At 41.0% G+C, this 27,572-nt stretch overlaps 3 protein-coding genes across 5 annotated transcripts in view; 2 read left to right on the top strand and 1 right to left on the bottom strand.

The window, feature by feature from the left end:
• Positions 1 to 27,572, top strand: part of TSEN2 (tRNA splicing endonuclease subunit 2) — a 603,350-nt gene that overhangs the window by 372,027 nt on the left and 203,751 nt on the right. The gene's annotated exons all lie outside the window — the stretch shown is intronic.
• The window catches only part of SYN2 (synapsin II), a 178,585-nt gene that overhangs the window by 88,660 nt on the left and 62,353 nt on the right, over positions 1 to 27,572 (top strand). The gene's annotated exons all lie outside the window — the stretch shown is intronic.
• TIMP4 (TIMP metallopeptidase inhibitor 4) lies at positions 1,221 to 27,506 on the bottom strand. The gene is made up of 5 exons (XM_051627115.1): positions 27,226 to 27,506; positions 10,382 to 10,479; positions 3,700 to 3,814; positions 2,948 to 3,072; positions 1,221 to 2,015 (listed from the first exon to the last, which is right to left on the bottom strand). Exons 1-5 carry the CDS (start codon positions 27,368 to 27,370, stop codon positions 1,818 to 1,820), a joined length of 681 nt encoding a protein of 226 aa, XP_051483075.1. The 5' UTR covers positions 27,371 to 27,506; the 3' UTR covers positions 1,221 to 1,817.

Genomic DNA, 27,572 nt, shown 5'->3' with positions numbered 1-27,572 from the left:
CAATTCACTGTATCTTAGGGCGTGACAAGATATGTGGGACGTGCTGAATTTTATGGCCAAGCTACTACTTTGTTGAAGTGAATAGAATTAGAGGTGCCTGTACTCTTAAAGATGTGCCTGCCTTCTTTGCCAAGGTAGGTCCTGATGATTTAATGAGGACTTTGTAGCAAACAGTCAAAAGGGACTGCTTGGAAGGCTGGACCCTTGAACCCGTAGATGGTAACAGCTCTGGTTCCTGATGAGCCCATGGCTGCGGATGCAGGAATGAGGAAAGTGTGTGTGTCAGACCTTTAAGTAGTCCTGAGCTAACCAAACAAGGACAGAACTGTTTAAATCTCTGCATGTTGTTCGAAATTCTCATATGGCGAATACATGAGAGTAATTTCTAGCCAAATTTGGAGTGAAGTGAAAGAAACCCAATGGAGAAAACTGGAGTAAAACATGCCAGAAAAGGCAGCTCTAACAGCTTCATGTCCCATGTGACAGTTCCCATCCAGTTCCTAGGACTCAGACAGCTGGACAACTGTCTTAACTTTGGCATTTACTGAAATAATTTCTTTTTTCTTTTTTTTTTGCCAACATGAATTAAGTTACTTTTGTAAACTTGAATATGTGTGAGATTAGTTCCCAACCACAGTAATCAATTTGTGAAAGTTAAGATGTTAAAAGCTAAAAGGCAAACTACGTTGTAACACTTCTCTAGTGTAAATTCATGAGTTGCCAAATTCATTAAGACCACGTGTGATGGGTATTCATGAGTGAAAAAACCATTAATGTGAATTTAAACTATTAAATTTGGTCAAATATTTGAGAGCTATTCAGAATAAATTTGCAGTGCATGTTGTTAAGTATCTGTTACATGTATTTTTACATCTATTGCATGAGTTTCTAAAGCCAAGGCTTTGAACAGTGCTGAAATGCAGCAACCTAGTGACATATTTTGAGGGCTGTTATCAAGTCCCACAGCTGCTGTGGTGATGGATTTGGTGTCTGTAAATGTAAGCAGGTTTAGCTTTTTAGTGTCATTATTGGTGTTGGTCCCATAAAAAGCTGAAGCATGGGAACATCTGGCTTTTCCTTCAACAAGGCATAGCTAGTCCAGAGGAATATTGAACTGGGTAAGAGGATTTTGATTATCAAGGCTGGTTTTTAACTTAGTTATCCATGAAAGTTACAACTCTGTAACTAACAAAAACTATGAGATAAGTAACATACAGAAATGGAGCACAGATTGTTTAATCAGTCAAGTGTTCAACTTCTTTCAACAGATACGGAAAAACAGGGATTTTTTTTAAATCTTTTTTTTTTTTATAACACATTGTTATAATAGTTTACATATACACTGTACAATAATTCTTGTGTATCAGAAGACTTCCATACAGAAAAAAAAATAGTTCTATAAAACATTCTGTAGTTCATGAGAAAGATGGAATGAACCATCTTGGAATCTTGGAATAAACCACAGGCTTCTCTCAATCTGTAGGTTAACAGAAGCAGGGGACAAAACTCTGGCAATTCTTTTGTTCTTGTACATTCATATTGGAAAAAGGGAAACTTGTTATGCCTTGGAGGACATGGAGGAGCATTCTCAGCCTGAGCCTCTCTGTGCAAAGCATAACTTTACAAAAGGGGCCACCTCCAGGAGGTTTGTTCCTCGTCTTGCGCGAGTGCCAATTCCACAGACTCGGACTTTAGCCGTACAGGACAATTTGGTTTTGTTTTAAGCGACAGATACAATTAGACGATGGCAGTTCAAAGCTGTGAGCGTGCAGTGTTTGATGGCGTTGGATTCCCAGGCTTGTTGGGAAGTGCCCGGTTTAAGGTTCGCTGATGTCAATGAACTCTTTCTCGGGGGGAGGCCCACCTCGGTACCAGCTGCACGTGCCGTCGCTTCTCTTGATGCAGGCGTAGTGCTTGGCCTGGTGCCCGTACAGCTTCCGTTCGATCAGCCAGTCTGTCCAGAGGCACTCGTTGGGTGCAGTGATCGAGCAGGGCACCATGTAGCAGGTAGTAATCTACATGGGAAACAGTGCATTCGTTCAGCAGATTGCACAGAATCACAGAATCCCAGGGGTTGGAAGGGACCTCAAAAGACCATCCAGTCCAACCCCCCTGCCAGAGCAGGGTCACCCAGAGCACATCACACAGGAACGTGACCAGGAGGGTTTGAATGTCTCCAGTGAAGGAGACTCCACAACCTCTCTGGGCACCCTGTCCCAAGGCTCTGTCACTCTCACAGGAAAGAAGTTCTTCCTGATATTTACATGGAATCTACTGTGCTCCAGTTTGCACCCATTGCCACTTGTCCTATCACTGGATATCACTGAGAAGAGCCTGGCTCCATTGTCCTGACACTTGCCCTTAACATATTTACAAATTTTAATGAGGTTGCCCCTCAATCTCCTTTTCTCCAAGCTAAAGAGACCCAGCTCCCTCAGCCTTTCCTCATCAGGGAGATGTTCCACTCCATCATCTTTGTGGCTCTGCACTGGACTCTCTCAAGCAGTTCCCTGTCCTTCTGGAACTGAGGGGCCCAGAACTGGACACAGTATTCCAGATGTGGCCTCACCAAGGCAGAATAGAGGGGGAGGAGAACCTCTCTTGACCTACTAACCACACCCTTTCTAACCCACCCCAGGAGGCCATGGGCCTTCTTGGCCACAAGGGCACATTGCTGGCTCATGGTCATCCTCCTGTCCACCAGGACCCCCAAGTCCCTTTCTCCTACCCTGCTCTCCAGCAGGTCAACCCCCAAGCTCTACTGGTACATGGGGTTGTTCTTCCCCAGATGCAAGACTCTACACTTGCCCTTGTTGAATTTCATCAAGTTGCTCCCCGCCCAACTCTCCAGTTCTTTAACTATTCATCCTCCACCAACACAAAATACACGGTGTATAAAAACCCCATCACTGCTCCACCATGAGACAGTGTTTCCCTCTGTACTCACCTTGCAGCCACAGCCCATTTGATATCTCTGATTGAGGCTCTTCTTTTGAGACAAGGATAAATCATCCCATGGTTCAATGTAGTTGCATAAATGGATGTGAACTTTACCATCACTTAAAATTTGGCCTACAGTATGGAAAATAAGAAAAATAAGGCAAGCAAATAAAACTGGTTTTCTAAATAGCAAGAATATCTGAATTGTCCCAGATGAGTCACGTTTCACACTCTTTTCAAGAAGTGTAAATTGTAACTGAGAGAACTATTCTGCTGATTGCAAGCTGGATAAATGTTAAAGATTGAAGAAGGTTATTTTTTAAAAGGGGTTGATCATCTGCCAGCAAGGGTTGGATACAAATGCAGTAGTATCTTAAATTAGATTCCCAGACTCCAGAAAAATCTGTAATTGCTTAGAGCCCCATATCTGCACTCACATAGGCAGGTGGTGTGTCATTAAACATGTTTGCCTTCCTGGGAAAATCAGTGCTGTTGGGTTTCAATACTAATGACATACTTCCTATTTACTAATTATATGGCTACTGACTGCAACTTCCTTTGAAGCTGCTTTGAGATCGTTGGGTGGAGGATGGAGAACATGTAAGATCAGGGTATAATTACAGCTTTACACAGTTAGTACATTGCATTGTATTTGTATTATTTAGTGCACTTGTTTAGCAAGGATTGGCATATTTGTGCAGTCAATTTTAAGCAGTTCCTTCTGGTTTTATAGGTACATTAATTTTGTGATGTTTTTACCTGTCAAAAGATACTGTTTTTTGTTGTTAGCATCTAGCTTCACACCACAGAGTGACGAATCAAATGGGGTGTAGACATACTGGACATCCTTGACCTTTTCAAATCCTTTAAACATCTGAAAGTTATCAGAAACAGAAAGTCAGCAGTGGAAAACATTCAAGAAGAAACAGTTGCAAGTGACATCTGAAAGAAGTATATGTTGCATCTCTTTAAAAAAGGCTCTGTAGTCTGAACTTATATGAGAAAATGCCAACAATGAGACCCTTTCCATCATTTTTACAAGGAAATCAGGTCTCTTTTTTTTTTTTTTTAAATTATAGGTTTTAAACTGTGCTTTTTCAGTGGTTTTAAAAAAGCTCTTTAAAGCTTTCTCTTCAAGTTATATTCAACTGGCATCTTCCATCTAAGGGGTGATGCAGACCCCCCATTCACCTCATCACTGAAAGAGGCAGAAATTTCTTCGTAAATTAATGTGGGAAATTCGATCTTGATGAGTGTAAGGGTGTGTATCTTCAAGGACATGAAGTGTGCTAAGGAACTGAGCATTGTTCTTGGATTCTCTCACGAAAGCAAGCTGCTTTTCCACATCCAGAGTTTTGCCCAGTACAACTTTCTCCAATAAATGTTGGGAATGGGATCCAGCTCTCAGAACAAGAGGCTGCAGCCCCGACAGGGGTGGGTGGAGGCCTAAAGCCTGAGCAGCCTTCAGATGGGCTGCTTCCAACTATGAAAATGATGCTTAAAGCAAGCTACTGACAGATCAAACCAAGGAACCGTGAGATGCTGGTGAACCTCAGGATGCCTGTCATCACCTAGTATGACATAACCAAACCCTGGCTCCCCTGGGGCCCTGCTCAGTGACGTGGTGCTGCATGCTGACAGCTGTGGGACAGCCTGGAGCTCACAGCTCCCCAGGGTGGGCTCTCTCTGCTCCAGCTGGCCTCACTGAAACGTGTGTTCATGTCACTTGAGTTCTCTCAGGAGATTTAAATAGTACAGGGCACTAGAAAATTCACGGTAATATGTTGATTTTTCTGAAGCCTTGTTTATTGAATAAAAAAAGCCAAAGGTGTTGTCATTGGGCTTCTGGTCCAAAAATATTAGATGTGAATTTGAAATACTTAGTAGAAGAAACAAACACACCAAGCCTAAATCCAGTCAGTATCCTGCACAAAGCAGCAGTGGAAGTAATAGAAAATCTATATAATGACAATGAACATGTGTCTAATTTTCTTAGATAAAAGTAATCTTGTGTGTCTGGCCACTCTGGAAGTTGTCAGATGGAGGTAGAGCAGGCTGCCTCGTGTATTGCAGAGGATCTGCCTGGTTGCTGACCCAGCACCTCAGTTGAGGCCTTCCTTGCTCCTACTAAGAGCCGTTTGATTTCCTGATGTCTTTGGAACCTGGATCCTTGGCTGCTGGTACCCTCAGCTCTGCCTTACCCGGGGTGTGGGTACCAGACACAGATGCCTGTTCACAGTAACAGCGTGACCTATTGAGCATCCTCTGTCTGGAGTTCTCCCCACAGTCAGAAACCTTGGGTTGGGCCACAATGTAGAGTAGGGTACAACTTTCCTTTTAATGTCTCCTCACTTGATATAAATTAACTTAAGAGGCATTATACAGGCAATACAAATGGATTTAGCTACTCAAAAATAAATTAATATTCACAGCAACTTATAATGGTGATCTAATTAATATTTAAATGAGTGTGGTGTTTGTTTTGGAGGGATTTTCTTGTTTGATTGGTTGAAGATTTTTTTGAAGTTACAGCTCTGGCCTACCTCTGGTTTTGACTTAGGTATCTGTTAAAGCATTTCTTAAGATTGTAGCATTCTGTTTAATTCAGTAAATCACATTTTATCTTCTCAGTCATATTCTTTCCTCTGCTAGAAGTGTAGATACTGTCTCTCTGAAGGGATAAGATGGCTGGATCAATTCCCCAAATTTACATTTGGGGTTCTGGTAGAGCTTTACTAAGGTAGGAAAACAGGGTGAGGATTTGGGAGAATAGAGAGGTGTGAGCCTGTTACTAAAGTCTCTGTTGACACTGTCCCTGTCTTGCTGATACAAATAACCAAGGATCAGAGAGTACATGGCTGTTGCTGTAAGATTTTAGAATACTTTAAGACTGTAATACTTTCAGTGTCTTAGGCATGTTCCTGTTCTAATAATTACACTCTTCTATCTTTCACGTTCTCTAAGCCTTTTCAACTATATCATGGCTTCTCTTCTTAGCTTTACGTAGTGACTGATACCTGGCTTTAAAACTGCATCTGTCATTCCAAGTGTAGGTATCATTGTGTTTAGCTCAAACACCTCCTCTTCTGCCCACTATGAGACCTCACCCTCTTCTAAAAGAAGTCTCATATTTTCAGTGGGTTTCCATCCAGGCAGCTTGTGTGGAAAGCACTTGACAGTTTTGCTTATACTAGTTTAATTTGGTAAAATGTGTGGAGGTCACGTATGACAGTAATAACTTGGGCCTTGTGTTCCTACTCTGATAATGTTGAACAAAATGGCACTCTTAATATTTAGATGGCTTCTCAGGATAAGTGTGATGACCAAGTCAATAGCAATAATATTATGAAGACAAATACTCAATTGCATATTAATTATGTATTTTCTTCTGCCTTAGTATCTCACTGTAAATATTACAATAAAAGAAAAAAGAGATGGCTTCTTAACAGGCCATATATATAGAAAATGAACAAACGGCATCGTTATTCTTTTTTTCTGATTTCTGCAAATGAAAATCAAAGTCATATATAGTATTTCTGTCAAAAAATACCAATGTTTTAATGGTAAGTCTACTGCATTGGATTAAAAATAACAGAAATCTAGTTTTTTTGACAGGTGTAGTATAAACCAGTCACAGTAATGTTACACGTACAAGAGAGGCAGAAGCATTTGGCTGAATTTACAGGTGTAGTAAAATGTAGGGTCTATGTTCCTTTTCCTAGAAGGGAGAAAAATTGCTGAGGAGACTGTGAATGTGTGTGTGGCTTCAAAAGCATCCATCAAAACTAATACTGAGTTGAAAAAAATGTTTTAGCTAGGTAGGTCATACAGCTGCAAAGGGTGTTAGGGAGTTAGTTCTTACTTTCTGTGTTATATAAAGTGAATTCTTAGCATATCCCCAACCCTGGAAGTGTTTATGCCTAGGGTTAGCCAGAAACCTGTGCTCGGGGCTGCCTGATATCACAAGGGCCATTCAGTGGATCATCACTTCAGGTCGTAATGGTTACAGTGTGGGCAATCAGGCTGTGAGCACACCAGAGAAGAGAGACTGTAATAGCAACAAGAGAGGATTCTACCATTGGACATATAGTTATGATTTAGATGCTTTTAAATGTTATCATCTGAGGGAAAGGGCAGGAAATAGTGTTACCAGTTTATTGCTCTGATCAGCCAAGTTTTTGAGGAAGCTGAGATATACAAGGAGGTCCCAAGTCCATGAGGCTGAGAGTGAAGACCGCTGACAAGCTTTTTCTGTCATGTTAATCTGTGAATTGCCCCACTCCTCTGGGGTATTGTATGTTATTTGAACTGCTTACTTTACACTTACCCAATGTTTACAAGCAGGAGCAATTTAAAATTCTTCACTCTCTTTACTTCTGTAACTTGATGCAGACTTTACAGTGCAATCCATAACACTTTCCTATTAAGCTTCTGTTAATTTAAAACTGAGTATTGCTCAGTAATTTTTCAGTATCCCCAGTCCTGTTTAGTTTTTGCTCGTCTGCCACCTCTGCATGATATGTTTAGAATGTAACAGGTTACATCACTCTTTGGCAGTTCCTGCACGATCTCCCAGCAGCAGACTGAGTTGCTGTGTGGCTTTACTTCAGTGCCACGCTGAGGTTATGAGCCATCCCACACCAGAGCTGCACTTCACAGAAGCTCCTGTTCACTCGCCCACTCGGCGTTGCAGGGATTTCAAACAAAAATCCTTTCACTGGGTCTGTTAGAGCTGTGGAGCTGGGAGCTGGGTCCCAGCACAGCTGAGCAGCTGCGTGCCAGCGTGGGAGTCTCCACTCAGCTCCTGCTTCCTCTTAACTCTCTTCTGGCCAGGAGAAAGAATTTGAAGGGTGGGACTGTTATGACCCATTTGTCTTTAGTCTACCTTGTATGTAATAATGTAGGGCATCATTTATTAGCATGTAAACCTTTCTGGTATGGCCAGTCATAGAATCATGGAATCATTAAGGTTGGAAAGGACCTTAAAGATCATCAAGTTCCAACCCCCCTGCCATGAGCAGGGAAGCCCCCCACTAAACCAGGTTGCACAAAACCTCGTCCGACCTGGCCTTAAAGACCTCCAGGGATGGGGCATCAACAGCCTCCCTGGGCAACCCATCCCAGTCCCTCACCACCCTTAGAGTGAAGAATTTCTTCTTAATATCTAACCTAAATCTCCCCTCTCTCAGTTTAAAACCATTACCCCTTGTCTTATCACTATCTTCTCTGATGAAAAGCCCCTCCCCAGCTTTCCTGGAGCCCCTTCAGGCACTGGAAGGTGCTCTAAGGTCTCCCTGGAGCCTTCTCTTCTCCAGGCTGAACACCCCAACTCTCCCAGCCTGTCTTCATAGCAGAGCTGCTCCAGCTCTTTGATCACCTTGGTGGCCCTTCTCTGCACCCTCTCTCTCCAACAGGTCCATATCTTTCTTATGCTGAGGGCACCAGAACTGTTCACAGCACTCAAGATGGGGTCTCACCAGGGTAGAGGGGCAGAAGCGCCTTCCTGGCTCTGCTGGCCACACTTCTCTTGATGCAGCCCAGGACACAATTGGTTCTCTGCGCTCCAGCATTCGCTGGTGGCTCATGTCCAGCTTCTCATGAACTACCACCACCAAGTCCTTCTCCTCAGGACTGCTCTCCAGCCATTCTTCCCCCAGCCTGGATTGGTGCCAACCCAGGTGCAGGACCTTGCACTTGGCCTTGTTGAACTTCATGAGGTTGGCAATGCCCACCTCTCCAGCCTGTCAAAGTCCCTCTGGATGGATCCCTTCCCTCTTGGGAGTCAACCACACCACACAGCTTGGTATCATCAGCAAATTTGCTGAGGGTATACTCAGTCCTGCTGTCCATGTCTCCAACAAAGATGTTAAACAGCACTGGTCCAAATACTGACCCCTGAGGGACACCACTTGTCACCTGCCTCCACTTGGACATTGAGCCGTTGGCCACAACTCTCTGGGTGCAGCCATCCAGCCAGTCTCTTATCCACTCAGTGGTCCATCAGTCCTTGCTGACTTGCCTTCTAAAGCTTTGTGAAATTAAATGAAGAACTCTTAGTGATGCCTGAGTTTTGAATAGGCCTCAACTTACAAAAATTCAGGAGAAACTCTAAAGTAGCTCCATTATATGAATACATTCCAGATATTTTAGTGTGCTGTTACTGAAGAACATTTCTCATTCTTCTGTTTTCTGCTGAGCTATGGGTTTACTCAAGTGTTTCAAGGTAGCAACAGAAAATTAAAGTGCTAGTGGGAGGAAGGAGAATTGTTCTCATATTTCTAGACTTATTTCTGTAAAGAAACGCTTGAAAATATCCTTAATAGTTCTAGAAGACAAAGTGGCAGATGATGAAGAGTTTTGGGGTTTGTTATAGCAAGGTAAAAAGAATCAGCTTGTTGAAATTGCTATAAAACCTTAACAGCAGTCATGTATGATCATCACACTTGTGAATATTTTGAGATATTCTTGTTTACCATTGACTTTTCTTTGCAAAAGTCCTGTGAGGCGATCTGTTGGTACAATTTGAAGGACTGAATTTTTTTTAAAGCATGTAGCCATTCACAATGATCTACTGAAGTATTCCTAGTAAATGTACTAATACAAGTCCATGCAAGTAATGCAAAAGAACAGTCTGTGAAAAATGAGAGATAAAGCCCCCTGGAAAACTGGAAACAAACAATATAAACCAGAAACCCACAAATGCACACTACATTTTAACTGAAAGAGACCACCTATTTGTTGTGTGTTCTAGAAACAGGTAGGTAGTGAGCTTTTTAACATCAGTGGGAGTTTGATGATGACCTGAATGGGCTGGAGGTATCTCTTCTTAAAGTACATTAAAGAGTGTGTCTCTCTACTGGAGCTGAACAAATAATGGAAAAATCCTGTGAGATTCTGGATTAGTGTAATTTTGTGTGCTCCAGCTTTGTGTCTGCTTCCTAGCAATGTTGATCCAAATGGAGTTTTGTTTGTGTGAGTATCAGGGAAGGACTGATCTTCCTGCAGCTATCCCTGTTCACTTATGAACCAAGGTCCTGGCTATTTCAGCTGGAAATACATTCCTCTATAATGTCTGAATCATCCAGAGAGTTTCAAAATCATAATGCCACATAGGTCATCAACTACAGACCAGAAACAGGGAAAGTACTGAACACCATTCCTAGACTGAAGTATGTCTTCATAAAGTCTGTTTAAAGCATTTGAGAATAACAAAGAATTGCATCAAAATATCCTTTAGTAACTAAGTGATGAATGTCAAAATAGCTTTCTTCCCCCCTCCCCCTGATTTTTTTTGGTTTTAAATCCCTATTTTGATTAATTCCATGTACTTCACTTTGGTCTAACTGAAGCCTGTTCCAGCTTAAAGCACTATGGCTGAACTGCAGTCATATACATTGGTTATCAGCATTGAATTTCAAAATAGCTAAGTGATTCCATGTACCTTTATTTGTTTGATTTCATACCGGATCGTTTTGTGGGTGTCAAGAGGATCATCACTGGCAGGAACCACCTTTTCACTGGATATTTTTGCTCTAATCACTGTAATACAGAAAAATAGAGAAAAATAAGCATACCCTTAATTTTACAAGCAATAGCGAAAATTATATTGATAGATTTTAGCATTGGTTTTAAGGCTTGTTGCTATAAGAACACTAAATTGAGCTAACTCCTGAAATTAAAAGCAAATGGGCTGCCTGTGATATGAACCTGAATTTCCATAAATCTGGAAATCTGAATTAAGTTACCGTTCAGTTTTGACAAAAACTGTCCATCAAAGTCTCTGGAAAACTTGAATTCCATAGAATTTTCTAAAACACCATCATTGTGCTCAGTGGGCGATGAAAAGGGGCACTTCTGCTGATCATTAAGTGTACTTGACACTCACACTCTGAAAGAGTGTGCAAGGGAATATTAAAGCATCAATTCTGTGTATGAAATCAGAAGACAAGAAGAGAATAGTCTTTCATTCACTCTTCTGAGACTACAGATATTATCATTTGTCTTAAGTCATTTTTTTGTTTAAGAGAAAGCTTCTAGAGGGCAAAGAAAGACCAAATTATTAATTATTTATTTTCTAACTACAAGAATATGTTGGTGTCATAGGATGTCTGAATCTTCAGTTATTTGGGTTTTACTTTTCTCCTGAAACCAGGTTCAAATGCATACAGATCTTTTGGGCCTTTCAATCCTTCTTGGTTTCCTTTTTTCCTGTGCTTTAATATTTCTTTTCAATCAATGTCGTCTAGCTGTCTCCTAAAACCTCTTATTCATGTGGTTGCTTCTGTTTTTAACCACGAGCACTTCCTGAAGGAGCATTCCTGGGCCCAGCCATCTCCCTCGCCTCACTCGTGGTTCAGAGGGTGGTTAGAACTTAGGATTCCTCCTCGTCTGCACTTCTTTTCAAGTGCACCATGGCTGGCTTGGCTTCTCCTCTGTTTGGCTGAGAACAACCTCTGCTTGGTTAGTGTAATAATATCATTCTATCTGTCAGTTATTGGTTCCTTATGAGGAATTTGCATGGCTGACATACATCTGGATGGCCTTGGTGTTCTGAGGCAGATAGTTCAGCCTGCCTCCAGTTCCTTCCACCTTAAAATCATCTACCATTGCTCAAAAGACATTCATTCTAATATGGCAGGATGTGGCATTTCTGTGGAACTCCTTGTCTTACAATTCATGGTGCTTTTATAGAATTCAGCTTTTTATCCCCACTTTGTAGCTGAAGACTCAGGTGACTGAGCTGGAAGGAAGTTCCTGTGATCAGAGCTGTGGGACAAAGTCTGATTAGTCAGTCAACCTGGCTATTGGACACATTATTAAAAATGTATTAAGACTTTTTTTATTCCTTCTTTCCTCATTAGTAAATGTCTCCCAACCATTCTGCATCAACAAAAGGTAATTTTGAACTGGGGTAAAGGACAGAAATTAGTTAAGGTAACATCAGCTGTATTTGTGTTTAAACAGTCAGGAGAAAAGTGTTGGGTTTTATACAATACAAGAGTGTTTATATTCAGCAAGGGTAGGAGGTTAGACATTAACTGCATTGTTCCCAAACCTGTGTGGTTTCTCTCTGAAATCAGCTACACGAATTATTGACCTGTAAATAAACTGCAGCATCACCTTCCTTACCACCATGAGGAACTACTCATGCTAGAGGCTTTTTCAGAAGAAATTCACTACAGTGACACAGGCAGTGAAATCTCTTTTTCACCAAAGAGGAGACCCACAGAGTGGAGCAGGGCACTGAAGGCCCCACACCAAGTCAGGCAGAGGGAATCAGGAGCGAGTAAACCCTTGCACTTTGTCCACAGAAATTGATACCTTCCCTAAGAGTAGTATCTTTTTAGACTCAGCTGTTTCTAAGGCATTAACAAAGGGAAAGTGTTTAGTGAATAATTACTCTCATTTTTACAGTTCAGTATTATTAAATGATCTATGTTTATTATACTCTTTTAGAGAGCATGATTGTACCTATGCAAGTTTTAAGGTTATGCTATTTAGCCTTTTTCCTTAGCCTGTTGGTCACAGTACTACTGTTTGAAGACAGGCAACTTCATTCAACAAAAGCAATTAATTTTATTACTTCTTCAAAAAGGAAAACAATTTGGAATTTACTCTCAAGATTAGCATTCTTATCCTAGGAAATAGAAGGTAAGGGGGAAGGTAAAAACCAGTGAATACATGAGATCTTTTTTCCCCAGCATCTGCTAAATATTGGCAACTATATAATGAAAAATACTTCATAGGAAAATATTTAAGATATTATTGGACATAAGCAATTACTATTTCTTGTTCTTATGTGCATTCTTATTTTAAACATATAAATCTAAAAATAAGTAAAATAGAAATAAAAATTAAAATGCTGCTAAGAAAATTATAAACTTTTAAGATGGACAGATGGGGAGGCAGACTCTTGGAGTTTTGAAAATCTCTTTTGTCGAATGTTTGGACTTTAAAAGCACTCAGGATGCATCCTGAACAAAGTTGTCAAGTGTGTTAAGATCACAGTACTATGTGAAATACAGACTACTGGTACAGTGTTGTTTTAGGTAAGTTGAGTTTAGTTCAATATTTTTGTTTCTGGGGCATGATTTCTATCAGAAGAAAAATATTTCACTCTCTTCTAGAATTAAAAGACATCTACAGATTATTATCATGATGGATGCATCCAGTTTGAAATATTATCTGCACTGGAGCGTTCATTGTATCAGTGATAAACTGATGTACTTACAATTCATAAACTAATTTATTGTTGGCTAGGGAATTGCAGGTTAAAGCAAAGCTCCCTAGTTGATGAGTTCCAGTCCTTCTGCAATAGGTAGGTTTATGAATGGAAAGACAAGGTTGTCTAGACTGGGATGCTGTGGCTGCTTCTTGTAAAAATAAGGGCTAAATCCTGTCCCTTGGCCTTGCAGTAGATTCTGAGGTCCATGAAGAACAGAGTGTGGCTCTGCATGCAGAGGAAGCTGTAATACTGGGACTGTGCTAGTCCTTTGTATTCCTGGTTTGCCCTGGGATTTACCACCTCCTATGCCCCTCTAAGGCCACTTGCAAATGTTAGAGACAGTCCCTCCATCATTGACACTGCACCAAAACCAGACAGCTACCTAAGCTGCCAATGAAAGTCTCTGTTTCTTCCTCTATCCTTCCTGCTGAGTGTTCTTGCTGCTTGGGGCAGGTCAGCCCTCATTAGGAAAATAAGAGCAGTGAGTCCTGACGTGTCCAGATAACTTAATCACTTTAGAGATTTGGGATCAGAACTAGCAGCAGCAATGTCCTTCAAACAGGCATCTTGGGGAAGAGTTGCAGCCTCCAGTTCACTTCAGACTGAGTTAACAGAATACAGCTTAGCTGTCCAAATAGAAATCTAATCCTTATCACTTTTAAGCAGTCTTTCTTTCAAGAGATCAGGGAAGTTTCTTTCATATCACATAAGCTCATAATCACAATCAGTTTTGCTACAAAACCCTTGAAATGAGACTGAAAAACTTATGTTGACAGGAAAAGGAAAATGTAAGTTAGTAAAAAATTACAAACAAGGTCATGATAATGACTCATGCAGCTCTTGTCCTTCTTGTGTTTTGTTGGCTCCATTTAGCCCTTTAATTTAATTACCCAAAATATAAGGAGGATTTATTTCTACCTGTCTCTTTGATGTTGAACACTTCAATCAAGCTGTTGCCAGATGCTATTGCTCTTGCAGAGACAAGGAATAAGTAGCACAAAAGGGAAGGATCTAAATCAGAATGTATTGTTGTTGAGAGTTGAGGATGACATCCCAAATACTTGTGGGAACAGATAGAAGAAATCATCCAAATGTGCAGAAATAGAAGACAAGTGTTCTACCGAAATGATATATCACTTGGCAGATGCAGTAAGAAGTAAAGCAGAACTAGGGACACATGATATGTAAGTACATAATTTTGAGGGCCCCTGTATTCAAATGACCATTTATATATAACGTTGTGTCCTTTCACCCAAATGAAAATATTCACATCGATGATATGCAGTTGTTTTTTCTCACCCTTCTGCTGTAAGATCACTAAAAACTTCTCTATCTCAGAGGGTTTTTTTTCCTCTTTGTGGTGCAGTAGCTTAAAATTGCTACATAAATGTCTCCCAGTTCCTGGAGGGTCACACCTAGAATATAGGTCACAGGGAAATGCCACAGTGACAACTGCAGGAGTCCCAACTGCAGAGACCTTGAGTTTGTTCAAAACTTGGTGTTTCAGTTCAAAAGTTCTTCTTGTCCAAAAGCCTTGTTGATTGAGGTTTTTTATCAAAAGCCTGTATAGAGACTGTTTTCCTAAAAGACATTAATGAAAGAGGTTTATTATTTTGGATTTTGCCTCGTTGCAAACACAAGTGGGAACCAACACTACTTTATATATCCAAAGGAAGTAAATACCACTGCTACAGACATTGCAGTCATTCCTATCTAGCTGCCTCTGTTCCTGCACTTCAGCAGTTCTTTTGTTCTGACCAGAGGATTCTGAAAGCATGGTTGGAATATGACAGCAGTTCTAGTGCATCTTGCATTAATCCCCTCACTGAAAGCACTTATGAGAAGAACTTTCAGGAGAACAGAGTCCAAGTTGTTTGTTTGAAGCTGTAAAGGTCAAATTTCTAGGTCTGACAATCTAAAATAATTGCATAGTAAACAACAAACAACTGAAATGACCCTGGACCTCACAGGCCATGGAAGGTTGCTGTGTGAAATGGCTTTTCCTGTTCCTCTGATGTTTGCCTTGTCTTCGACATACACTTTTTCCTCCACTCTGAGCTCTCCATCTCTCTTTCTGAATAGTGGGTGGAGAAGGGCTTCCTATGAATCATCTGAAAATTATATTAATACTCTTTTGTATTTATGCTCTTTTTGTAACCCCCACTATGAAATGGGGGTTATCTTCCTACTTAGTTGGGTGTTTCAAAATAGAAATTAATAGAAAGTTCCTCAGTTCACCTGGTGGTAATTTTTACTGGTGTTAATCCAAATGTACACCATCTGAAAAGATATGTCCATTTCTAAGGACACAGAGACTCCTAATTGAAATTATTTGTAAAAGGTTTTCTGAAATGTATATGCCTGTAATTATTTTGTGGTATCATAACAGAAACTTCTAGACTTGATACATTAACTAATCAATGATGACTTTCATTTGACTGTTGGGATAAAGTACTGTGAAATTACTGGAGGATGCAGCACAGTGTGGTAGTGCCACAGGTTATGTTACAGCCAGAACAAAACTAAGCCAAGACTTGTCTGTTAACAAACACTTGCAACCAACGGGTAGGTAATTACCTTCAGTGTTTACCTGTAAGATTAAGAAAGAAAGGGTTTATTAACACTGTCACTCTTTCTCTCTTGGTGATCAGCACAATTCAGGACCACCCCTTCCTTGTAGTACACAAGTGTTAAAACACTATTTACTCTGTAAGAGAAGAAGAGGGGCAGGTCTGGTGGGATAATGAGGTTTTCAACATCTTCAGTTTGGGGGTGAATTAATTCAGTGGGTTCAGCATGAGACTGGAGAGTGGAGGAATCACAGAAGAGGCTGTTAATTCATTCCTCCTTACAACCCAAGAGCTGCTCCAGGTGGAATTCTGTGTTCAGAGTAGTCTGCCCAGCATACACCATGAGAGGTCAGATTTGCTTCCAATTTAAGTCAGGTACCTATCTGAAACTGGCCAAGAATTGAAATGTGAACAACCAGAAAGCAAACTAGCTAAAAGTCTGCCAGCAGAACTGGCCTCATCTGCTATATTCACCTAGATTCTGGTTATGGGGAAATAATGCTAGGAGCCCAAGGTGCAGTCTGAGGACAGGGTATAGACACACTATGTCATTTGCCTTCTTTGTGTCTGGATGCTATAGATACTATACCCAGTATATTTGGCCTAAGCATACACACTCTTGGTCCCCTGAAGAAGAATGCCATCAAGTAATCCTATCAAAGCTGCCAGAGGAACCCAAGAACAGTGTTTTGAATACTTAGGTTCCATGAATACAGAGATGTCCAAAAAACAACAACAACAAAAAACACCTCACAAACTTTATTTAGTTTAGAAATGAGACATATGATATGCTTAAGTTTTCTTGCAGAGAAGGAAAAGAGTCAGCAAGGTAAGGAGAATAATCTTAGCCTTAAGAAGGAAGAGGAATCTGTACAGAACTTGGTGCAACAGACAAAAATGAATGGACCCACTTTAAAGCATTACTGCTGATTTAGACTGCTTACAGAACCTCTGAAATGTACACGAGGTTGTAAAAGTCTTACTCCATACTTCAGAGCATGTGTCCCATCTGAACAGCATTACTACTTTCCCTATGCAACTCTGCCATATTTTTAACTACCTATCCTACATTGTTCAGTAATACAGCAGACTTAAGTGCCTCTTTTGCCATTGTAAAGCTTTGAGTTTCACCAATGCAGAAAGGAAACCAACTTGCCTAAATATTCGTGTAATATGTGGTCATATATCTGTGTATGTAAAAGGTTATAGTTTCTCAGATATGAAAGGAAGAAGTATTAGCAATACAAAAGGAGTGACATAACTTTGCTTTAAACTCACAATTATCACTAATGCTACCAAAATAATAAAACTTGCCCTAATAAGAAAGGTAAACATTATTGATTTCTATTAAAATAATGTTTTCAAGTGGGTACTTAAACACGTAACACAGAGCTTTACGTACAGTCTGGTATTTTTTAAAGCAGATTGTTTTAGAGACTTAGACATAATTTTTAGGAGAATGAAGATTTTTCTTTCCTTACATTTGTGTTTCCAGTGCTTAACTTGCATGTAGTAGCTTCCAAAAGAATTAGCAGCAATGCTGTCTCAGTTATTGGAAATCTCTGCCAGAGAGAGGTGTGAAATGCAGATGTGTCTGTGCTGTGTGTAGGTATTTGAGCTCACATCCTGCTCACTTAGCAAGAGAATATGTACCCATTGGCAGGGTAAGTGGTTGTGGAAATCTTTGTGTCTGTTACAGATGTTGTTGGAGCAGGGATAGTGTCTGCTGTGTTTTAATGAAGCAAGGTCATGAGTAATACTAGCAAGTGCCAATACCATGAGAATAATGTCATGGCTTAATATGTTGCCCTTAACCTGAAATGTTTGTTTAAGGCCTTTTCAAAGCAAGTCCCTTGACAGCAAATATCCTGGTTTCTCTCTTCATGCTGAAGGTTTTGCCAACTGTAGCCTCATAAAAACGCCATTATTTTTTTATCCTATTCCCACTTTCCTTCAGTTTTCTCTGCTCTGAGTCCAAAAAAAAAACCAGCTCTGCTAGTGCTGTATCTCCATTTCTCATACTTTGAGTTGAAGTGGTCTGTTCTGTGTGCAAAAAGGTCTGGACTCCATGCTTTCAAAAACGACTCTACTTTTTATTGCTTCAATTACTTGGTTTCCAACTTGCAGGCATGTATTTCTTTATCTCTTTTTTTATTATAGGTAACCTGAGTTAAACTCACAGGCAACCTGCTCTTTGGAAACTGATTCCAATGTATTTGTGATCTTTCAGAATTTGGTTGTTATGATTTTACTGGAACACTGAAAGGGCTTCATCTTCTGTTCATTATTGTAACCAGTTTTTAACTTTGAACAAGAATTTGGCATCCGTGTGGTTTAGGTTCTGTTCTTTTAATGCAAAATGTATGTGTCATTCTTTTCTTCTATTTTTAAAAATATTTATTTGTATAGTTTATAAAGGCCATAGTTCTTTCTGCATTAAGTACTTCTAGTCAGCTGGAGACCACTTCTGCCTTGGGTGTCCAAATGCTTTACCCTCCATTGGTTTTGTTGATTTTTAAATCAAAATTTGCTGGTCACCATCATCACCTCTGAAAAACAACTTTATAGTATTCATGGGGCTTGGTTGTTCTTCTTCTTACACAGAGGAGTCTGTATCTTGTGGAGAGATAGAATATAGGTTGAGTCCAGGTACTGTGAATGAAAACTGGTGCCTTTTGTTAAAATGGTTTGTGTGGTAACTGGGGGAGATCCAAGATGACACCTAGATTCCCACAGGAGTGCTGCCTAATTCCTGACAGGAGTAGTGGTTTGGTGGTGAGATGGATGGGACCCTACACTGCTCTGGGAGTTACATCTGGCAGATCTGTCTGTGGTCACAGCCATACAATGCCAGTGTTCCACACAGCTTTGGCTTTTGGTACTTGTAGTGTAGAGGAGACTGCAGCCATTCCTTTGTAGTCTTGGTTTCTGAATTATTATGTAAGCTTTTAATTGTGCCATTTCATTGTTCTCTTCTATTGAAAAGAAGATATAGGTGATTGCTTCAATAGAGAGAGGTGATCACTTCAGGCTATCTGCTGAGATGTTAGACCATCCTTATTCTCTTGGGAGAGGAAACCTAACATGAAACCCCTATACTTTCCTTGCTCTTTTGAGAACCAGGCAAGATGCTGTTGAATTGTCTTTAAGCAGCCAACAACTGTGTTTAGCAAACAGCTCATCTATCAATTTAGCTTTCAACAAGACAGAGCAGCAAACAGCAGTTTCATTTCCAGACTGTAACCCAGGTCAGATGTTTGATGCTGCTGTTCTAGTTCGATTCTCATGCAAACAGAGCACAGCTGCAGCAAAACTGGCCCAGTCCTGAGTGAATCTGAAAACATCTTTTCCTCTGTTTGCAGGATGGATTTCTTAACTGTAAGTCTCCATTGTTACTATTCACTTTTCCTTCACAAGTCTTGAGACCCAAAGTCATGGAATTTTTAGTCCAAGAGATGCTTACGCTAGTTAGGATGTAAAGACAATTTAATTTTGCCTGCTTTCTATTTTGGCTTTCTGGTATTCCACTAATAAATGCTTAAAGCCATCTGAAAAATACCTGGATCAGCAGCACCCTAATTAACTGAACTACACTCTCTGAAATCACACAAGAGAAAAATAGTGTAACTTAGTGGACTATTTGGACACAAGTGTTTCGGATCTGTAACCACAGAGCTTGTTGAAGAATGTAACAATAGTAGGCATTTTTCCTTTATTCTATGGAAAGCAATGTATGGAAGAGCATTGCCTGGCCTTGGTGGTGCTTCCAGCTGCCTGACAAGGTGAGTGTGGTGAAATAACAGGCCCATCTGGGACTGAAAAACCAAATCTGTATGTTAGTTTTCTCACTTGGGCTGAAAGAACTCCATGGAAATCTCTGAAGGGGAGGATCAGTTGCAAGTGAGTATTGGGTCAGACCTCAACTCTACTGACCCTACACACAACAGAAAACAAGGAGAGGAAGATGGGGGGTGGATCTGCACATATAGCACATTGAAGGGAAAGGTCACAAAGACATTTGAAAAGGTTTAATATGTTCATCAGTATGGGTTCCTTACCCAGCTAATACAGCCACTGTGCAAATGATTCTGTTACACAAGGCAACAGTGAAACACGTTTTATTTCTAAGTGATAAATTAGGTATTTCATCATTCCTTCCTGCATTCCACAAACTCACCTTTTTGAAAAATCCTTGAATATTTCTGAAGTCACTAAAGCAGATACGAAGGATTATTTGGTCACCATTCTATATGGATATTTATTTGCACTGTATTATTTTTCAACTTAAATGCTTTGCAGAATTTGGTTGCTCTTTTGTGTTTTATTTACTAGTGCTACTTTGCACCCAAAATGCATTTCAATTTGAGGGTTTTCAAAATGTAGAAGCCCTATATTTAAGCTCATTAGGACTCTCAGGTAGGTCAGGATTTAGTGAATCTCTGTGTTTTTGGCTCAGAATGCAAAAATTCCTTGTGTTGAAGGCAAGAGTTGATTGGATTTGGTTCCTTGTTAAAACAGAAGATTAGGCAGTTTTTTTGTTGTTGGTTTGTGGTTTTCTTTTTTAATTAGGAATAGATTCAATTTATGAGAGTGAGGGTTTAAAATCTAGTTTTCATAAACTTTCAAGTAAAAGAGGGGAGTGCATTTTTAACAGATGTGTGGTATTCTTTTAACTTAAATTACCTAAAAAATAGCATGGTTTCCTAATGTTCAAGGTCAGTTTTATATTTCTGCACTGTTTTTACAGCTGCTACTCATGTTACCAGAAATATTTCTCTCTACTTCACAAGCCTCAAATACCACATCATTTGACTAGTAATCAACATCTGCCTAATTTCAGCAGAAGAATAACACTCTCTTTATACTCTACAGTCCGTAGAACAACATCCCTGATGTTATTGTAGATTTCCATTCATAGCTGCATGCCCCCTCCTCTGGGCAGCAGAAACCCCACATCATTGAGATACTTTTTAATGAGAAGGTTAGGGATTAAAGTTGGTAGATTAATAGGATTAAGAGTTTGGCAGTCTTTCATCTTCTGTGTTTTATATTAGTCAGTCTTTGTGTCTAAGCTCGCGTTTTGTTTTCCACATGGTGTGTTGAGTGTTGGTTTTGAAAGCATGAGGGTTTAGTTTCTTAGCACAATAATGCATGCTTTGAAAGAAAAATAACACAGTTCCTAAATTTTCTTATCCTGCATTTTTAACACAACCAGTGTAATTCTTCAGAGGTTTTGTTTTTACTACACAATACTCAGCTCTGGTTTTTTCCCCCAAAGCTAAATTATTTTACTCTTGTCAACTACATTCTAATGGACAGGAGTGCTGTGCTCAGTGGATTGGGCTCTTTAAAATTCTCTCCTGTGGTTCAGTTTCATGATGCCACCTCATTTTACAGCTACAACTCTGAAGCAGTTGGGAAGGTTGCCATGAAAAAGTTCAGCAGGCAAAGGAGAGGAGAGTGACTGCATTTTTCCAGACTGAGCCCCATTTTCATGCTTTTAAATGGCAGGGGTCTGAAGAGCAGTAATTACAGAAGATTGGAAATGACTTCTTAGCATTGCAGGATATTGGCAATGCAATTCAAGTCAGGCATTCAGAACTGAAAACTAAGTTAGGAAACTCACTAGACATGGAATTTTGAAGTCAGTTCTCAAAATGTTCGTTTCTGTCTAAACCCTCAAGTAGATGTAAGGTTATTTGTAGATCTTACTCAGTTAATACTTCCTACTCCCAAACAGGAAATTCTGCCTTTATCCTAGGAAGCTGTTTCACTGACATTTTGTTAAATGTTAGCTGCAAATGGAAGGCCTCAAACTGCCAGTCCAAGAGCAGCAGTCCAAGGATTCACTGAACAGGAACATGGAAGTGCTTTACTGAACAGTCAGCAAACAGGTTCAAATACGTGTATCTGTAAGCACTCCTAACAGCACTGCATCTCTGCAGTCAGGGCGCTGGGGTTTTGTGGTTTTGAAAACACTTGGGAGTTTCAGGCTACCATGTCAAGAAACTTACATTTCCTGTAGTTATAACTTAACTGTAATACACAGGCATTTGTACCAGGGATGAGCCTTGGCAGTGCTGTAGATATTTAATAGCTTCACTCTGAGAACATCAGTAGCTGCTTTAAACTAAGTAACTTCCTAGGATTTGTGTTGGTTAGGGTTTTTAAATTTTATTTGAAAATACTCTCAATGTGTATAGCAGTATGCATAACAGGGAAGAAAAATCACTGTGTAATTCTTTCATACTTACAAAAGAAAAGGAACATATCCCCTTTTGTATAACTGACCTCATCTGCAAGAGGTGAAAGGTGGGTTTGATATTTATATCATATACGGGTCTGTTGACATGTGAGTTAAGGGTAAAACGTCTATTTTTAAATATTTTTTTCAATGAACTTAATATTAGTCATATAACAACAAGGGGATATCAGGCAGGGTATGACTGCTAATGATCCCTATGTGCCAACATTGTTTTCTGAGCACCCATGGGACTCTATTGAGCACAGGATTGGAATTCAGCTTTTCTTAGCCACTTGCTGAGGACATGAGGGTAAGAGAATTACCTCATTTTCAGCACCTTTGCATTAAACCTACCAAACGTGACTAACAGCACTTTAGAGATTAGTGTATTCTTTTTTATAATAATTCTTGCAAGAAACATGCTCAGGTGCTGTGCTTTCCCTGTTTTTTGAGGGAGAACTAGAGTAGCAAAAAGTCCAGTGCATTGAATTCAGAATTGTTGGAATAGAAACTCAGGGACCTCAAAGATCATCCAGTTCCAACCCCCTGCATGGGCAGGGACACCTCCCCCCAGCCCAGGTTGCTCCAAGCCCCATCCAACCTGCCCTTCAACACTGCCAGGGATGGGGCAGCCACAGCTTCCCTGGGCAGCCTGAGCCTGGGTCTCACCACCCCCATAGGACATAATTTCTTCCTAATATCTCATCTAAATCTCCCCTCTTTCACTTAAAACATTTCCCACTCTAGAGGAAGAAGATTGCTACGAAGCAGTAAGATCTGCCTCCATTTGGCAGGACAGTAATATCAATGCAGGTCACCAGCCAAGTGCTATAATCTTCCCCTGCTGTGGAGGAGGAGTCTAAAAGACTGTAGGCAACTCCAAGATGTAAGCAGTGTGAGCCCATGGCTGTGAGTGAGGTGACAGAGGCATGGCCTGGGACCTGCCATGGGCCTGCCACCAGCCACCCACTGTGGGACCATCTTGCTCTTCCCTCAAGCAACAGCTTCAGGAGTTGGGGAATTTTTATGGGGCTCTGTTGAAACCCTCGAAGACCAAGGTTTGTTGCATCCCTTCCTTCAATGGTCTTTTGTTCCGTGGTGCAGTTCTTACTGTTCATGTGAACACTGTGCTCCCAAAAACCTGAAGCTTAATTACACAGCTGGTTAATTTTGTGCCAAAACCCCCACTGAAGATGCTCATCCACCTGAAGATGAAGGTAGTAGGTGTCTGCATCATCACACTGCTCACAGCACACACTGACACTAAGAACACAGTGAGTGCGTAAAACATTAATAGAGTAAGAATAAAATATAAAGTCTACTTTAATTTCACTGTCACTAGGAAGAAGTGCTGCCTGCATTTCTAATACATTTTGCAATGCTGATTTTCCCCATCAGGCAAAGTTACTTCCCACTCTAATAACATACAAATTAATCTGTTCCAGTACAAAACTAGGTATTATATTGGAGAGAGGCAAAATCCTGGGACACTGAGCCATGAAAGTTTTAATATGAGATTCAATAATAAAGAAGTAGCATATTGTAATTTTATCCCAAAGGAGCTGACTTAATTCTGGTGTATTTAAATAAAATTTTTACTGTTAGTTTTAAATGTGATTAAAATTTAATATATCAATATATCATCTGGCACATCTTTACAGCGCCTGATCTCAGTGATCTTGTGAGATTTGAACAGGCTGAGAGTGCTGCCAAGCTCCAGCTGGAAAGCTTCCATCATGTTTTGATATGTGCCACTCTTCTCTAAAGATGCAGAACTAGTCTCTGGAGCTATATTACATATTTATTTGTACTCAAGATGTGTTAGTCATTTCTGTTGAAGTGTGGTGCCCAATATTAAATAAAATATCCTTTTTTATATATGTTCAAGAGAGAACAACAACCAGAAGGCACTTTAAATCAGAAAGAATACATCTAACTGTAAAGATAGCTGAGAAATGCAAAGTATTTACCAATTTGTCCTACCCAAATAATGGCCTTGCTTGTGCCTGAGGGGGAAAAAACAGCTTGAATTAAGAGTGACAGACTTTAGAAAAGAACCAGTCCTCTCACATCCACCATTTATTTCTATGGATTGTCTAACTTGCTGTGAACTTTGGTTCAGAACTGAGTCCAGGAAGGCTGGGGCAAAAAGGGAAATCTCAGCACTAGCTGATAAACCCCAAAAAGCCATTACCAGAGGAGTTTTCGTGTATCAGCTTGAAACAATAGTGCCTCCTTACTGACTCTGCCCTGTTAAACAGCACGTCCCCATCATGTTTTGTTTCAGTAAGGAGAAAGCCTGCTGGGGTCTTCAAGGGGGGAGCACTGAGCCTGAGAAGCACAGAGCAGGGAGCTGCTAGTTCATAACCCCCCAGCTCTGCTTCTGGTGAACGTTCTTCTGAGAAGTGTAGGTGTTCATTGGGGCTTGGGGACATTACAGCACGTTTTAGGAGGACCTCAGCACCTTTGGGTCTCATGGTGCTAGGGGCTTCTGCAAATGAGGATGTACCTCTCTTTGAAGTGAAATTTAAAGTTCATGAAAACTGCTCAAATGGGTTGAAAATCCCACCTTCTCCAGGCTAGGTGGGGAGGTGAGATGAGTGGCAGGACTGGCAGGGTACTCCAGCAGGGTTTGCCACGCATGGTTACTGCTTTTTCCTGCAGTGTGCAGCCATGGAACACCTGCAGGGCTCTTCACTCTTTCCTTGGTTCATCAGGGACCAGAAGCTCCCTCTGACCCCAGGTCAGTGAGAAGCCTGGTGCTTGCGTCCAGGTACTCGGGCTGGATGGTAGCTGGGGGGATTTACAAAGAGGGTAAAGCCACAAAGGCCTCCTGACAGTAAAAGACAGTGTCACAGCACTAATCATGTGAACAAAAGTAAAAGTGAAAAGAGCTTGTCCCAGACTTAATTTCTCTGCTTGTTTTTTTTTCTAGGGTAGCTCATATAAGTGCTGAGGTGTCTGAGTGGCTTCACACATTCAGTTAGTGGCTCAAGGAATTATTGCTTCAGCCCCCTCCACCCCCAATTTTCACAGCACTCAAATCACAACTGATCCAAAAGGAAATTCAAACTGTTACAGATATATTGTGAAAGTGAGAAATAATGCAGTAGCTGAAGTACATCTAGTGGTTGGTAGCTCTGTGAGCAAGACTTTGTCTCAGTTTGTATTTTACCATGGAATTTAGAGGCAAGAGGTGGTTTCCTTTTTTTGAAAAAGATGTGCTAAGGGTTTGTTCTGTGAGGAAACACTTGAGTGTGTTGGTGGGAACAGAGATGTATGAACTTAAAAATAGCTGGAAAAAAATGGAATAGTCTCAGCAAATAGCTGGATTAGCATTCAACTCCCATCGGTTTCGGTGGCTGAAGAGCTGTCCCTTTCTTTGTTCATCAGTATTTTGGAAGTATGAAAATGTTGAAATTGAAGTGCAGATCTTCAATTTAAACTTTGATCTTCTTAAATCTTTTGAAAAATTAATATTTGAGTATGGTGATACTAACAGGGGAAGTTTGAGGAATACTTGATAGCATGGCCTGGGTTTCCCAACCCCTTAGAAGAACCAGGAGCCCTAAGGACACAGGTGTGGCCTCAAAGCAAGAGGAGCTGTGGAGGCAGAGCCCTCTGCCCCAGGGGACAGAGCTGTGCGAGATAGTGTGGCCAAAGCAAATAAAATAATTCATCCATAAATGTTTAGAGCAGGATTTATGTGTTCACTCTCTGCACATTTTTTTTTTTTAAGGAATAGCTACATTTCTCTATCATTTTTTAGTATATAGAAATGCTATTTTAAAATTGTAAATATTAAAGGGATCCTTGATATAAGCATTCCTTAGCCAAAAGTGCAGTTTACTTAAATAGCAATATTACGTGAGAGCTTGAGCATCAAGTCCAAATATAAAGTAGTTTTATTTTACAATCTTCAGTATTTAAATAGAAATCAAGAGTAGCATATATCTACTATTTGCAATATATATATCTAGGAATGGAATAAACCTTAATATATCTAAGAAGAATGGCCAGAATGGCTTTCCTGAGGAAGACTGCTCATGCTGAATGTTTCAAGTGTCCTTTATGCTGTGAAATGGTTTGTTTAGAAAAGTCTCTACATTTAGTCTGTTTAAAAACTGCCACTTCCTTAGGCAGAGGAATGCAGCAGACTGGGACAGCTACACGTACACATGTAGTGAAGCTCCTGGTAGCACAACTTGTTTCCTTTCCAAACTCAAACACAAGTTTGCAACGCGTGGTGGAGGTAACTTAATGAAAAAGGTTGCTTAACACAACCAGATTAAAAACCAATTTAACTGATGGCCACAAACAGAGCTTAGAGTTTGTCATGGCTACAAAGATTTTCTGTCAGGGTATAAAAGCAATTAATCAGTATGCAGGAGGTATTGCCTGCCCCATAGAGATGCTAATTTTGTGACACTTTAGAAACTCATGTTCTACATTTACTGTTCACACTAGAGGGAAGCTAACCAGCCTGAGCTTGAGCTAATGAAAGCCAAAGACTGCAAAATGTCACATTTTCTTACCCCCAAGCAGTCTAATTTTGAGATCTTTAGCTTCTTGTGGTTTGACAACCATCGTGCTGATTGAGTATCGTGGAACACGATTGTGCTCAAGACTGGGAAGTTACATTCGTACAGAGCTGCAGAAGCAGAAGGGCCTGCCAGTTTCCTGCTCAAGTATTTTTGGAAAAAGAGAAGAACCCCACAACCAAGCTAAGAAGTTGTAGTAGAGCAGAACAAAGATCAAGTGTCTCAGCATGTCATCACTGGGGGCTTTTCTTTTGGTTTGGGTTTGTTGTTTTTCTTTTGGTTGGGTTTTTGATTTTGTTCCTCCTAAAATGTTATTAAAAACGCTGTCATGCATGGTTTGCCTGTAGAATATTCAGTGGCAGGTATGTTGACAGCAGCCACTGGCAAGTTCAGGTTTGCTGCCCTGCTCACTCTTAAGTCAGGATCTGAGAGAGAAACTGTCCGTGATAAAAAAAAGAGGAAAAGAATAAAAGAAAGCAACCAAGGCACTAAATAATACAGCGGGTTGCCACCACGGAATGTCCCGGGAAAGCCAGACCAGCAGCACGGCAGCTCCTGTTCCTTCCCCTGCAAGGGATCCGCAGACGCTGAGCGCCGGGGGCCGAGCACCCTCCCCGGGGCAGCCCCGAGCCCTCTGGAGCCCCGGGAAGTTTTCCCGGAGCGGGTTTTTTTTTTCCCGGAGGGGTTTTCCCTGGGGGGACTCACCGATGGCGGCGTCGCAGAGGAGCTGCTGGGGATGCGCGGGCGCGCAGCTGCAGGCGCTGGCCAGGCGGCCGGCGGGGCTGAGCAGCAGCAGCAGCAGCGGCAGCAGCAGCAGCGATGCGGGCAGCAGCACCGCGCCGCTGCGCATCCTGCGGGCGGGACGGGCTGCGCGGGGCGGCAGCCGCGCTCCCTCGGGAATGCCGGCGGTGTGCGGGGGTGCGAGCAGGCTCGGCCCGGCGGGGAAAGCCCTCTGAGGTGCTGCCCGGAGCGTTGGCTGCTGCTGGGAACGGGCTTCTCCTCGCCCTGAGCCAGGAACCTGGTATTTATGGCCCCGCCTGGCCCCGCCTGCC

This window comes from Apus apus, chromosome 9 (assembly GCF_020740795.1).
Source record: "Apus apus isolate bApuApu2 chromosome 9, bApuApu2.pri.cur, whole genome shotgun sequence".
Classification (NCBI taxonomy): domain Eukaryota; kingdom Metazoa; phylum Chordata; class Aves; order Apodiformes; family Apodidae; genus Apus; species Apus apus.
This window is presented reverse-complemented; position numbering and strand designations above follow the sequence as displayed.

Bases quoted from the DNA above. Each gene is read 5' to 3' on its own strand.
- TIMP4 (XM_051627115.1), bottom strand. From the start codon at position 27,370: ATGCGCAGCGGCGCGGTGCTGCTGCCCGCATCGCTGCTGCTGCTGCCG. The intron at 3,073-3,699 runs GTAAAAACATCA...TCCATACTGTAG, and splicing joins AAAACAGTATCTTTTGACAG to GCCAAATTTTAAGTGATGGT. The intron at 2,016-2,947 runs GTGAGTACAGAG...TTTCCCATGTAG, and splicing joins AAATGGGCTGTGGCTGCAAG to ATTACTACCTGCTACATGGT.